Below are 15,821 nucleotides of genomic sequence, written 5' to 3'. Positions count from 1 at the left end.
CTTATTCAATATATTCGCAGCTACCCTCCATATCTGGAGGCCGTCTCCTCTATCCGCAACCTGAGGACGCGCCATGCCGTGGTGATAGGGACCCACAATACAGTCCTAAGCCACGCAGACAAAATGTTACAGGAGAGCGTATTCAAGGTTTAAAGTCCAATGCTATTAGGAGCAGTATCACAATTTCTTCGGCGGATATTTACGTTATTTACTGAGTAATTTTTATAATATTTTAGTTGTAGCTTTCCCATATGTGTAAGAAGTGGAATCGTTTTTTTTTTAAGTGTGACTTTGGATTATCTCATTCTTAACCCTTCAATTTTTCCTTTATTTCGGTAAATTTTACACGGATTGGTAACTATAATTAATAACGATCTCTAGACCTATATCTACCAATTGTGTGCAAAATGTTACCAAATCTCAGCAAGATAACTAACATTTTAAAGCGTGAAGAAAAAAATTCGCCAAAACTTTATTGACCTCGCATAACTCGTGAGAAATGAGGAAGCAGAAAATGAGAAATAAATGTCTAACAATTTAGTCGGAATACATTATCAAATAATTCAAATCAAGTAGACCTCTACTTAAAAAAAGTTTCGATTCTGTAACTGAAACTGACTTTCAAATGCATCAGTGTACTCAGGGTAGAATGAATTTCAAAGTTGAAACAATAATAACTACTTGAATAAAATTTTTTCACATGCTACTCACCGGTTCTGACGAGCTTGAAAGTGACGGAGTTGTGAGCCTTCAGAGCCTCGTTCAGCGACGGATGGCTGAGGTCCCGGAGAGTAATTTCTCCACCAGAAGCCATGTTGCTGTCGTCTTCTTGATTTCCTTGTTTGTCTTCAGTTTTGTTGTGTTGTTGCTTTGACTTCTTGGTTGTTTTCGAGTGGCTCTTCCTTTTCTGTTCTTTTGTTTTCTTGGAACTGGAGATGGTACCTGAAAGGAATATGAAAATGATGTTATTGTACCGTGAAGAAAACGTTTCGCTTAACAATGTTATAGAAATAAAGGAAAGCCCACGGATGACGCAAATTGCATCATTATCGTTGAATGTGAAGGAGCAGATAGGGAAATACAGCCATTTTTTTCTTCCATTTATACGAAACAGGCACTTGGTAAGGGGGATAGAAATTGGAAGACTTGGAAATTGGAATATTAAAATAATTAATATAGGTCGACAAATTCTTAAATTATTATTCAAGAATCTCCATCATTCGAAAGATGACGCGAAGTTGAAACAAACTTATTTCAATTTTTGTTAGTAAATATGGTATAGAGAGACAATACTCTGATGCTGAAAAACAAATATTGATTCTGAGATTTTCCGAGAAATAAATGTTTTCAGCGTCAGGCTAAAAATAAAGTGATTTATGGCTAATGCAAATGAATAAAAAAAATACTACTGGTTGTTCATTTCAATGTGTGTCATGACGTCACTGTTGATGAGTCAGCGATTTGAAGCGAGTTTCAGCTTTTGTGTCAGAGAAGTTGCCTATTAATCAAGGCGTTCAATCTGAACTTGAGAACATGTACAGTATAACTTGAACGTCGTAGTAACAGATGGTGGTCTGTACGGTCTGTATGCTACCATAACCTCTTTCGAACTGTGTTTTGCGCGGGCAAGTCGTACGCAGGGTATTTGTTATCATCGGTTGCGTACGGCAACATTCCACAATACAAATCAAATGCTCCGTGTCCATGTTGACCGTCGAAGTTAATGTCAACAAATACGTAAGCAATCGTCTAAACCCTCTCCCCATATCCCGACAGTAAGAAAAAACTCACCTCAGTACATGTTTCGAAACAGTTCACATTCCTGCCACTACCGGCGTTACCGTACGTATCGGTAAGTACTCTTCTGAAGGCTCTGTTACTCAATAGGAATTTGAAATATGGTTTATTAACCCTAGATTGCTAAACTTCTGTTTGACGAACATTATTACTAAACATTCGTCTGAGAAACTACTCAATCCATGTGGACATAAATAATTAATTAATTAAAATTATGTTTGTTTAACCAAGATAAGTTATTTTAAGACATCATTAAATAAAGCTGTGTTGGAAGGAGCGGGAGAAGACAGAATGGTGCTAAAATGATCAGGAAGAGAAAAAGGAATCGACTGGGTCATTGGCTGAGAAAAACTACCTACTGAAAGATGTAATGGAAGGAATGGTGAACTGGAGAAGAGTTCGGGGCAGAAGAAGATATCAGATAACAGACGACATTAAAATACATTGATCATATGCAGAGACAAAGAGAAAGGTAGAAAATAGGAAAGATTGGAGAATGCTGGATTTGCAAGTCCTGCCCTTGGATAGAAAACTTTGAATGAATGATAAATTATTTTGACACGTTTGCATCTTTTACAACCCCTCCTTTCATTCACTCCACTCTTTCCTTTGAACAGTGTCTTCTGAGCAAAGATGACAAAATAATTGGGTATTTGTACGCAAAATATATCCACAAATACGCAAATAGTTTATGATCCTGTTCAATAGAACGGATCAATACCATTTCAAATCTTATTAAAAATTAATATTTTTAAACAATTATTACAGCAATAACCTTTTTGTCTAGACAGATAAAAGTACTGAAACTGGCATACCTCTCGCGTAACCAGAAATATCTTACATTAACAATGCTGCCAATCTAATTATATGAACTAATGTTTAGTGACCCAGAGTTAGAGCACAGCAAAATAAAATTAGTAAATTAGAAACAGATTATCTGAGAAGACAAACAAGGATCTCAAGAAAGAATTGTCTCTAATGAAGTAATTCGTGACCCCGTGGATACAGAAGAACGAGTCACTGTACTTGAATGGACGCAGCTAGGGAGGTGGTAGAGAAAAAATCCGATTTCACCAACATGTTACTAATCTACAAATAACTAATAAATTGCAATCTAACTTAATTATGGGAGTTAAATCGTATTTAATTCGTTGGCATTTCACCAAACTAATACACATTTATAATAACGTCGATTACTTTAATTCCCAATTAAATCATCACGGCCTTCGGAATCATTGTCAAATAATAATTTCGAAGGCCATGTGCATTGTTAATGTAAGCAGTGACCTATATAGTGACCATATTACGATAATAAAATGTCATCATAAACATTAAAATAATCGAAAAAAAGATGGGTAGATTTCAGAAGAAAAGAAGGAAGGTTGGAAATAATTAGAAAGAGATTTCAACGCAAGAAAACCTCATCCCAATGTCTTCAGCAAAAATTGAAGACAAAACAGGATAATATGAAAGTAGATGCAATAAAATATTTTGCAACAAGCAAAATGGAAACATTTCATGAATTTACTCTATTCCAATGCCTTCAAATAAATGCGAAGCAATGATATTTACTTTGTGTCGTCCTGCTAATCCTCCATGCATAAATCTTTCAACCAACGTGATACTGTGGAAACCAAAGGATGAAGCTGTAAAATATCTTGGAGTGTACTTAGATCGCCGGCTATCATGGAAACATCACATCAACAACAAACTTAAATTGGCCTACTCAAGACTCACTAAATTATATCCGCTCCTCAACAAGAAATCATCTCTAAAGCTACAAAATCGCATGCTACTTTACACATCTCTATTACGACCTCTACTGCTTTATGCCTGTCCTGTCTGGGGAGGAGCTGCAATAAGTGAAATTAAACACATCCAGTCATTTCAAAATCAAGTCCTACGAATTTCACTCAATTCTCCTTGGTTTGTCCGTAACAGCCAACTACACAGAGAAAGTGGTACTGACACAGTCAAACAGTTTATTCACAAGCTAAGAAGTTCTATAACAACCTAGAATATGTTCCAGGCGCCATCCACTACTTTCTCGGAAGGAAGTCCACATTTCCCACCAGAATCAAGAGCCGACTTCCAATGGACCTCATATTATAATCAAAATTTATCATCACACCAACCTACGTAAATAATTATTTATTAACAATTATTTTTGTTCATTGAGGAGCCCAATGTAGGCTGCCCTCAATTCAGTGTCATGTATTGTATTTATATTTTATTTAGAAATTATCTGTATAGCGCTCAATATCGATCAATAAATTATTTAAAAAAATGCCTTCAAATTTAATATTAGACCTACATGATAAATATGTTACTCATATTACTTTAGTTGCCATATTTTAAACAATCGAAGATTGATTATACGTTTCTTCAATAAACGTGTCATTTAAATAATTATGAAGTAGCCTACTTACTTAACTATTAGTTAGAAATTCTAAATCACCTTCTATACTATTCAAAATATACAATGTTTTGCTTACCCTAAATCTCATTTTCAAATATTTTTCGTCCATTGTATTAAAATAATCTTCTCTTTCGGAAATTATCCTCGCTCGGCTTGCTAAGAAACCAACATCTTGAAGTATCAAGCCCATCATTGTTCTTACCATGATGAAAATTATTGTCGTTAATGCAGGATTCATGATTTAAATGGCCAAATATTGAGCAATTAACTTAAATGTAGTTTAATGAGAGATTAAAGCCCAATTTCTGTTTGTTAAATGCATTGTACATTTAAGTGTGATTTAAGAAGACTTTAAGTAACAATTAAAGTTAAATATGTTTGATGAAATTAGCCCTAAAACTTCTTGGAGCGATTACTGGCTTCTCGAAACCTGACAGTAAAGATCCCTTGAAAAGACATACATGGAGATTGGAGGTGAAAAAACGTTCAAGGCTATAACTTTTCTAAGAAGGATAAATCTTGAAGTTTCGTAAAGTATTTTTTCACAATCTCCACCGACAGGCAGTGAGTTGACTGAGATAAGACCTGATTCTTAAGGAATGAGATAGAAGTTTAACAAAGAGAACTTTTACCCTGCCGATCTTTTCATCTTCAAAATATAGCCTCAGAAATATGTATACCCAAATAATTCTTCACTTTTTTATAATATTCCAACCATCCAGAGACATTATTTCTTTCCATGGACTGATTTAAAACACTCGTATCATGTTTAAATAAACTTCAACAAAATTGCAAGGTTTTAATTGAACATCGACTTTCAAAGACTTCGTTTCTGACATTTCTTTCTTTTTGAGGGTCCCTATATTCTATTCGAAGTCTACTCTGGTATGATACTGTACCTTACTTCAACCTCGCTTTATTTTATTTCAACCTCACTTGGGGCCAAGCCGTTCAGGAACTCCAACTAACAGGGAGTGGTTTCAAACTGGAAAAGCAATATCTTAATGAAACTGATACCAATTTGAAAGCTTTGAAGAGTGAATTCCAATACAAGTACTGTATGCCATGAACGCAGATGGGAACTATTTAAAATAAAGAGTGTCATATAGATGACAATATTGTCCAACTATAGCCTACACTCGTAATAGGCCTACGCTGAACGGCTCTATGCAGTTTATCCGAGTCTGGCAAGTACTGGGAGTCCAGGACTAAAGTGAGGAATTAGATGGACAAATTGATTTCTTAATGTTAATGTTCCTTAAGCATTGCAGAAATATTTAACTTATGCAAAACATAAGAGTTTAAGGACATACTGGTTCCTCATTCTATTCATCTCGCCATTTTAGTTTAGTTTTAATTTTAATTTTATTTTCCCTAGCAATTGAACGGGTTACATCAGCTGCTTGTCTATGCGGATGACGTGAATATGTTAGGAGAAAATCCACAAACGATTAGGGAAAACACGAGAATTTTACTGGGAGCAAGTAAAGAGATAGGTTTGGAAGTAAATCCCGAAAAGACAAAGTATATGATTATGTCTCGTGACCAGAATATTGTACGAAATGGAAATATTAAAATTGGAGATTTATCTTTTGAAGAGGTGGAGAAGTTCAAATATCTGGGAGCAACAGTAACAAATATAAATGATACTCGGGAGGAAATTAAACACAGAATAAATATGGGAAATGCCTGTTATTATTCGGTTGAGAAACTTTTATCATCCAGTCTGCTGTCGAAAAATCTGAAAGTTAGAATTTATAAAACAGTTATATTACCGGTTGTTCTGTATGGTTGTGAAACTTGGACTCTCACTTTGAGAGAGGAACATAGCTTAAGGGTGTTTGAGAATAAGGTGCTTAGGAAAATATTTGGGGCTAAGAGGGATGAAGTTACAGGAGAATGGAGAAAGTTACACAACGCAGAACTGCACGCATTGTATTCTTCACCTGACATAATTAGGAACATTAAATCCAGACGTTTGAGATGGGCAGGGAATGTAGCACGTATAGGCGAATCCAGAAATGCATATAGAGTGTTAGTTGGGAGGCCGGAGGGAAAAAGACCTTTAGGGAGGCCGAGACATAGATGGGAAGATAATATTAAAATGGATTTGAGGGAGGTGGGATATGATGATAGAGAATGGATTCATTTTGCTCAGGATAGAGATCAATGGCGGGCTTATGTGAGGGCGGCAATGAACCTCCGGGTTCCTTAAAAGCCAGTAAGTAAGAGTTAAGATCATCAGGCCCAGCGGCGATTCCTCCATGAAGGATATGAGGATGATTCTACAGTTTAATTTCGTGCCTCTGAGGATAGAAAACATTTTAATTACAGATTTTGATTTTCAATGCGTCCCGACGTAATAATTTCCTTTAAGCTTCCACTTTCTGTCGTAAGTTGTCGCCACTGCACAGCACAGAAATAATTTCCGAGGAACCATCCAATTATCTTACAGCAAACGGTTTTTTCTAGCAGTGAAGTTAGTGGACAGGGGAGAGTGCGGAGGGAGGGGTATGGCTTGAGTTTAACAGCATTTGAGGATATGACAGCATATCCTAATACTACGACCCTTCTTTCTGGGTGATGGAGACCCTGTCAAAGATTGCAAAAAGAATTTTCAAGTACCCTTGTAGCTTTCTTAAATACAGTTCATTGGTCATTTTAAAATAATAGAATAAACGAAATAATAAATAATTTAAAATGATATAATATAAAAAATAAAATGAATAAAAACAGAATTACATAAAGATAAATAAAATAAGCTATAATAAATACAAAATTAACAGGACTTTCAGATGACAAGATAGCCGAAAGAATATCTGAAGTTGTTTCATCACCTCCGTAGCATTTTTTTGGCAACATTTTACTTTCAATGACTGTACTTTTTAAAATTATTATTAATGTTTATTTCATCATCCTTACTGCTAGCTTCATTCTGCAATGCATTTTTGACAATTTCCGGAAAATTGCATCAGACAAGCCGCTAAGTGTCTATTCAAATGGAACTGCAAGCGGTAGTGATTTCTTTTCGCAGTTTCTGCAATAGTGCTTAAGCATTTCTCCTTAAATTCCATAGTTGCTTCGTACAGATTTTTTTAACAATAAAATTACATTTTCTTGCGCATTTATCACAACAATTTTTTAGGTTTGTGGCTGGCTATACACTACTTGATAAAAAGAGAAGTGAAGACATTAGATCTGAATTGAACATGCATAATATTATAGATATAATAAGAAGGCATCAAAACAATTGGAGGGAGCATATACATCGTATGCCAGAAACATCAATTACTAGAACAATATACAATCACGACCCCCGTGGGAGAAGAAACCCAGGAAGGCCCACAAAAAGATGGCGGGACCAGTTTTGATTTGAATGGAGTGGAACAGATCTTATGGTCCATACCGTAATGCAGATGATGATGATGATGATTTATCACAACAAATTGTTACAAATCACCCCACTTTTGTAAATTTTTCAAGACTGTACATTAGAATGCATAGGGGAGAGTCGGGTAGTATCGGACAGCTGGCAATACCGGACAGTGAGTTTCTTTCATCTACCACACGATGATAGTACCTGATCGACATGGTTACGTTTCTGTGATGTCGCATAGAGAAACGTAACCATGTCATTCAGGTACTACCATATCGTGGTAGATGAAAGAAACGCACTGTCCGATATTACCCGATGTCCGATACTACCCGACTCTCCCCTAATTAAATTGTAACTAATGAAGTTCCTAAAGTCGTATGATTTGTAACAATTTTTGTGATAAGTGCGTAAGAATGATGTAATTTTTAGTTAAAAATTGAAAAACAAAATGTGTACAAAGCAATTACCAACATATTTTTAGCTTCAGAACACTAGCCAATTAAAGAAATTATACTTATGAATAGTTCAGTCTCAATTTGTAATATTTTTTACCATTAAAACTAAAGAAAAAAAAGTATTTGCTAACAAATTCAAATTAGTGTAACTCTGAAAATATTGAGATTAGGACAAAATATGTTTCTATGACATTTTTTGCTCAGAATGTTTTCGGAAATAAGCTCGGTAAATGACGGTAAATCCTTGTGAATCACCCTGTATACATTGAATAATTTTCATATTCACTTTCTATCATTGATGTCTCTTCTCTTTTTATTACTTCCTCATCCCTACTGATATCTATCTTAGCTAACCTATCCTTCTAGCTCATCATACTCTTTCATTCATTACAATACGTAATATTCTTTGCCAGTTTCGTGAATATAAACACCATAAACTACTAATAATACTGTACTTAATCACTATTCACCAACTTTTCAACCACATATTTCTCTACTAATTTTTCCCTCCACTAACACTCCATTTTCGATTATAACTTGGCTTATCTTTTCTACAACCCGCATCTTTCTCGCTATCTGCAATATTCGTATTGTCTATACTTCCCCTTCTTTCCACTATCCCTTCTTTTTCCCCTTAGTATCTCCATTTAATCGCTAAAATAAAGATGAACATTAGTACAGTACATGTGCTTATATCACTGAAAGTAATCAAGCGTGTTCCTGCCTCCCGTTAATTTAAACTCTGTACAATTAACTGTTAGCAAAAAGCTGGATGCTGTCCTCAGCTATTTGCGTGAGCCGATCTCTTGTAATGGATGAGGCTGACGAGCTAATTAATCATGCCAGTAATTCATAAAAGAAGTCAAATTTGTCAGGCGATCTGTTAAACGTTGAAATGAATGCAGTGAAGCGTAATCCGTGTTACTGAGCTACGTGTGCTTTTAATGAGGTTCCCACATTTGTCAAGGATTATAAATTCAATTATTAGTGCAGGAAAGCGAGATATTCGACCAGCGTCCTCCCAACCATGAGCTACGGTATTTCTAACCAGTGTTAGCGTAGAAGGAGAAAGGAGAGATGAAGAACAACAATTGGAGAAATAAAAGAAAAAGAAGATATAATAGGAGATGAAGAATAAGAGGTAAGTGGAAGAGAAACATGGACAAGGAAAAAGGAAAGGAAGTACGAAAGAAGATGTGAGAGGAGAATTAATTAAGATGGAGTAAAATGTGAAGAATAAGAATTAAAGAAGAAGAAAAGGAAGATGATTTTGTACAGAGACGGTGAAGAATATGAATTGGTGAAAGAGTAATAGTGAAAGAAAAAGTAACGGAAAACGGAGAAAGTGACGAATATGAATTGGGGAGGAGCAGATGAGGGGAAAAAATGTGATGGAAAATGGAGAAGCTAAAGAATATCAATTGAAGAAGCAGCAGATGAAGAAGAAGAAGAAGAAGAAGAAGATTTAATAAAGATGACGCAGAACATGGATTGGAGGAGGGACAGAGAGAGAGGAATATGTAAAAGAAAATGTAGGAGGTGAAGAATATGATTAGAGGGGAGCAGAAGAGAAAGAAAGATGATAGCAAAATGGGTTCCAATCTTGCGTGTGTACATTATCAGGTTAGTTTCTTCTTAAAAATTATCGGACTTATTTTATGCTCGACCATGCCGAAATGTAGTAATTATACACCTGGTAGTGGTCCTTTAATGAACCTCATTGAAGTACACCTATTCATTATAATTCAGTTGTTCAGCCAATGAGAAATCACCATTGTACCATTATAAAACCGCAAGTATCGATTATTCTCGGATATGCAATCGAAAGACAACTAGCGATAAGTCACGGAGGCTGGAAATCCAATACTCTCGCAGAAGGTTATGTTCTGTTACTATAATAATTAGCGTTAATTGTAAATGATATTCAAATAAATTCAATTTGTCATCTCGTTTTTCAATTCTAAATCAATTTCAAGGTTATATCAAGATTAATGTTCATTTTACTCTCTAGATTATATCAAGGTCAATGACATTTGTTCCTCAGAAAAAAATCAATACTTTCGCGTCTGCGCACATCTCACAATTTACGAGGTATTGCACAAGGTCAGTTCCGCTTCCCAGTCAGATAAGAATAACATGAATACTTATGAATAATTTCAAGTTAGAAATATGGTCGAGCATAAAACGTCGTATGAAACTTGCTTATAATGGTAATTAAGACGCTCGTATGAAAATTATTAAACTCGCTTGCGCTCGTTTCATAAACAAACATACTCGCGTCTTAATTACTACCATTATAGGCTCGTTGCATAATGTACTATTATCAAATACCACATCGCAATCACATTACAGTAGAACCTCTATTATCCGTGGCAATGAAGGGGGTGGAGTGAACGGTTAATCGAAAAAATCGGATAAACCGTACCATAAAAGATTTCGTAATTTCCACTGTGGTCTTTTGTTTTAACGCATTATATAGGTAGTAGGTTAGAAGTTCACTAATTTAAATCCGATTTTAAACGACGGATTTTTAATGGCTAAGGAAACTTCTTATGACTGCTGTCTGTGAAATGATAGAAATAGTACAGATCTCATGTTGTAAATTTACATACTTAACACACTTTATACTTGTTTTTCTATTAAATTGCGCACAGTTGTAATTTAAATCTCGTATTCTGATATGAGATGAACCACAGTTTTTCTTTTCCCGAACCTCTCACTTACTTGCACTTTTTTGTAGCACAACACGTTTTCTTTTGACACCTCAAGAAGACATTTTGCATAGAAGTTAGACAGTACGGCCACTCGAAGAGTAGACCGTACTGTGTAAGGGTAAAAGTTTGTAAAAGAACACTCTGTAGAAAAAATTCGTACTAATATACTGTACAGTACTTCATATTTTTTCTGCTGCAAAAAAGGGGGGGGGGGAGCGAGAGAAAGACAGTCGGATAATTCACGAATCGGTTAATAGGGTGAGGGATAATCGGGATTGTACTGTATATCATTTATTGTCAGCTGCCATATAATGTATAGATGAACAGATCAACCAATAAAATTCTTGAAGTGAATAAAAACATTATAAAAACAAATAGTCTACCACCATCTTAAACTTCCTTGCATTAGGTCAGGTGGTAATTTATTTAAAATGTAACTGACAGAAACAACGGAAGACTTTCATTAATAAGATGTCCTGTAGCTATTAATAAATATTTAATTCATTTTCCTTGTATAATACATAGGAACATCTTTATTTAATTTAAACATTTCGTTATTGTTTCTTTTTTAAGAGAGCTGCGACTCCGACTAGTCTTTCGTGGCTCCGACTTAAAGAACGTAGAACTTTACACTCTTTGTCTTTACTCTTTCGAATTCTGCACACTTCAACACCAAATTACCTTTCGTCTCGTTTCTCTTATCTATACTCTAACCACGACGTAAATACCAGATCATTTATCTGTGACGCGTTAAGTATACCTCTTCATAGAACATCTCGTTATTCATCATCTTTTACAGTATCCACCTCGCGACAATGGAATTCCCTGTCACAAAGTATTAGGGGCTGCAAGACAATAAACACTTTTAAAAACAGCTTAAAAGATAACCTTCTTAGCATTTCACTCCAATCGTACTGACTTAAACTATCACTGTCTACATTGTTACTTCTTCCTTCAGACATGCATCCTGATAGTGCTGTATTTTCAAAATTGTCTCATAATAATCTCTTTCTATTATCTAGCATTATTTGAAATATATTAACATTCTATGTATTTTAGCTTAATTCTGCTACATAGTTTGTATTTCAGTGTTTAATTAATAGTTCATAGTATTTTGTTGTTTAATTCGTAAATAACTCTGGTATACATGTAGCTCTTATCTCAATCAAATTGTTGAATTCTTTGTAAGTTCATACATATGTATGTATGCTTTCTTGCTGATTGAGTGGAAGACAAGACCTTACGGCCTTAACTCTGCCAGCTAAAGTAAATCATTATTATTATTATTATTATTATTATTATTATTATTATTATTATTATTATTATTATTATTTGTAAATAAAAATGAAAGAATGGTTAAGATTTTAAAATTTCTATAAATGTCTGCAACAAATACGAACACAATCCAGGAAAAGTGTCGTGAAAGCACCGCTCGTATGTTACACCGCATTCTCAATAGATTGAACTTTCGCTTCCAGATATGTTATGAACTAGGAGGCGCTCCTATCGAGCACCTATAATTTCCCAACGATGCGGGACTTATCGTACACCTTGTAGAATGTAACATAAATACTATTGAATGGTGTAAAATAAAAAGAAAGAGCAAAGGGAAGAAGTTAATAAGGTGGGTGTGTCGTTAGTCTTCTTCCATATTAGTCTGTGACTTTGACCATTTGGATATTCCGCAGATGAACAAAATGCAGCCAGTGCCTAGAGAAGAAACCTGATACCGGCATTGCTTTTAATAAGTCTCTTTTCAATCGCAATTTTCTACACTTATAACACTGCGTAACAAATTTTAACTTTTTTTGCACTGGGCATGTGATACGGGTTTTCTATATAATTTGAGCCTCCTGAATACGAATATGACAATAAAAAAACAGTTGTTTGTTACGGGTTTTGAGAAATTTTCGAATTTATATATATTCAAAATACCGCTTTATATAATCACAATAAGGTTAAATATTCATTGTTCAGAAGATTACAGCTTTCTTTTTCTACATTTTCTTTTATACTGGACATCAGGTACATCAGAGATGAAGTTCAACAATAGTCTGCTAGCATGTTGATACTCCATTGTCCTTCGTATCTTTTTTTCCATAGTTGAAATTTTTTATGAAAGCGCTCACCATGCTCATCACTGAAATCGTTACAATTCTCGGGAAAAAAGTCAAAATGGGATTGAAAGAAGTGACTTTCCGGCACATGTTTCAACCCATAGTTTCATACGCCAACAGTAAATTTTGGACTAGTTCTTCATAGTTCTCACTTCTATGGTTACCCAGAAAATTTAATACAACCTCCTTGAATGCAATCCAGGCGGCTTTCTCTTTTCCTTCCAACAAAAATTCGAAGTGATTGTCTTTCATTATTTCTCTAATTTGTGGTCCATTGAAAACTCCCTCTTTTATTTTCGAGTCACTAATAGCAGAAAATTTTTCCTGGATCACTTTGCTTGTTATTTTATAATTCAGGAGGTCAAAATTAGTAAGAATTTGTTAGTTTTATGTCTGGCGCAAAATGGCTGTTGGCCAGTGTAATCGACCAGTTGAAATCTTCTCTTCACACAAAACTTTGGATATGTTTCATTAAAATATTTTAGTTCCAGATCGCGAATTTCTTCGCTAGAAACGTTCTAAAATATTTTTAATTAACTTTCTCTTTCACTGAACGATTTCTCTCATATGTAAACATCAGTAGCACTTGTAATAAACCGAAAGTGTTATTGGAAATCTGGCTGAAACGCTTTCTAAAACAGTTACAGATAGTGTATGTCCGTACATAAATAATGCTAATATGCATGTAACACATTTCAATCTGCCTCTATTTGTAAATTAAATAGGCCTAATAGTTGGCTCATTTGCAGTTGCACTCGTCAGTAACATTTGAGCTGTACATTCGCCATTAATTTATAGTTGCAGATGGAAATACTTGCATTTGACACACCGTTTAATTAAGTGATAGAATTACATCCATCACAGTAACTAGTAACTTGTGGCTCAAGTTTATACCATTGCAGTGGTTACATTCACAAATTCGACGCAGAGTAGGGCATTACCCTCCTATTTGCATCATAATTTAACAAATTGCTGTATCAATGTCGTTTCTTCAGGCTGAAGTAGAGTTTCTGGTAACAAATATGAAGATTTCTGACACGTATTTAAAGGTTTTCCTTTCGATCAAAAGGGCTGGATGTACATCACCCGTTTTATATGTACAGGGACATCAATTTATTTTTACTAACATTTCTAATATTAACCTCGCTATACCTTTCGATCAACGATTAAGAACCGGAAACACCGTTTGCTACTCCCTTCCACGACTGGAGTTCGATGATACTGGCGTAATATACAAACAAATCACTTTACTAGGTATAGGAGGGAAGAAAAGTAGTTCATCCATTTACGTAAACTAGGAAATATAGCGATTTTGAGTTTGATAATTTTCATTAGGCTTTTGTTTAATCAAAATACAGTACAGTGAGTGTTTTTACTCACGAACTGAGCTTTCCATGCGGACGTATTCATTATGCAGTGTATATTATACTGTCTACAACACATTAGCGTACACTTTAGAGAATGAAGTTAAATTGAAAAATAATCATAATTTGGATATTTAAACACATTTTTGAAAATGTTGGGCGTTCATTTCGATACAGGCTTCAGTTCTAATGTGCATATTATCGCACTATAGACTACTGCACGTAATTCCAATTACCAGGTTCGTACTTCGTATAAGTAAATCATGTTGAAATAATTCTGTACCTATTCTATAAAAGAGACCTTACGTACTGTAAATTCAATATTTACTTCTGCCCGATCCGAAAAGATAAAATTACTCAGACACGCTATCTACTGTCCGTGCAAATGGTTACGTCGCAGCGTCGTAGAAAGGGAGGAAATCACGTGACAGTTAATTACTTAACGAGGCCCTTTTATTTAAGTTATTTTAAACAATTGCATGGGTAAAATATTACATAGACATCCAATTCCTAACAGAAATTAATGTTCCCAGAAAAGAGCTAAGACAGCCCAGCCACTAGCATTTACAGAGAGGCGAATAGAAGCAGGTGGCGGAAACCGGGATGAGACGTAGGCACATGGAAAATGATGCAATATTGAAAGCTCTTTCGTCACTGGAAAACGCGAACATATTTTTGGAACGCACCGTTCACTATGACCGTAAGGCTACTATGACTGTATATGCGGTCTTGGATCTGTGTGGAGGACGGTTGAACTTCATTAGTAGAAGGGGTGGGAGTGAAGTACATTCAAAAACTCATGTAGGCCTACAATAAAAATTGAAGTAAAAATAAAATGATGTCCCTGTATATATTTGGTTGATTTACGCAGTAGTTCAGCATCACCATGGTGATATAACCAGGGAGCCCTATTACTTCTAAATACTTGCCTGGCTGGCTTTACGAGGGCTGAACGCGGGACGGATCCCTACACTTAGGCATGTTTTGGCCCTATATTATATCGCCAGTTTACAAGCAAAACAGATTAAGTAAAAAATATTACTTCTGAGAAAAAGGCAAATATAATGTGAATGAATGAAGTGCATTTATTGATACACAATAAATTATACAAACTCAAGTACACAAGATTCTTCGCACGAGCCTGTACGGCCATTCGTGCTGTAGCTATGCACAGTTTGAATCTTCAAAGAAAAACAAAAATAATACTACTAATAATAAAATAGTAAAACAACAGTTATTATTATTACTACTGTTATCATTAATTATCACAATTACAACTAATCTAACTTCATACCAAATTTCACAAAAATAATAAAAATAAAATAAATGTAAGATATGAAAGGGGGGAAAAAACACAATGAAACATATATATATAAACAATTCAATTCAATTCCTTATTGAAACTGCAACAAATAATAAATATAAAGGTAATACATAAAAAACATACACACGCAATAAAAAAACAAATAGAAAAAAAGAGACAATAAATGTACCGATACATAGTGAATATATATTAACTAATAATTTGAAAATGATATACACATAAAGAGAAATAACTTCTAAAAATAATATTTTGAGG

General features: G+C 34.8%; 1 protein-coding gene across 1 annotated transcript in view; it reads right to left on the bottom strand.

Moving 5' to 3' along the window:
* Nucleotides 1–703: 703 nt before the first annotated feature.
* Nucleotides 704–15,821, bottom strand: part of LOC138695207 (uncharacterized) — a 35,524-nt gene continuing 20,406 nt past the window's right edge. The window contains exon 3 of the mRNA XM_069819667.1: nucleotides 704–942. Coding sequence (XP_069675768.1) covers nucleotides 704–942 — 239 coding nt within the window. The remainder of the gene's footprint in view (nucleotides 943–15,821) is intronic.

Source organism: Periplaneta americana, chromosome 2 (assembly GCF_040183065.1).
Source record: "Periplaneta americana isolate PAMFEO1 chromosome 2, P.americana_PAMFEO1_priV1, whole genome shotgun sequence".
Lineage (NCBI taxonomy): Eukaryota > Metazoa > Arthropoda > Insecta > Blattodea > Blattidae > Periplaneta > Periplaneta americana.
This window is presented reverse-complemented; position numbering and strand designations above follow the sequence as displayed.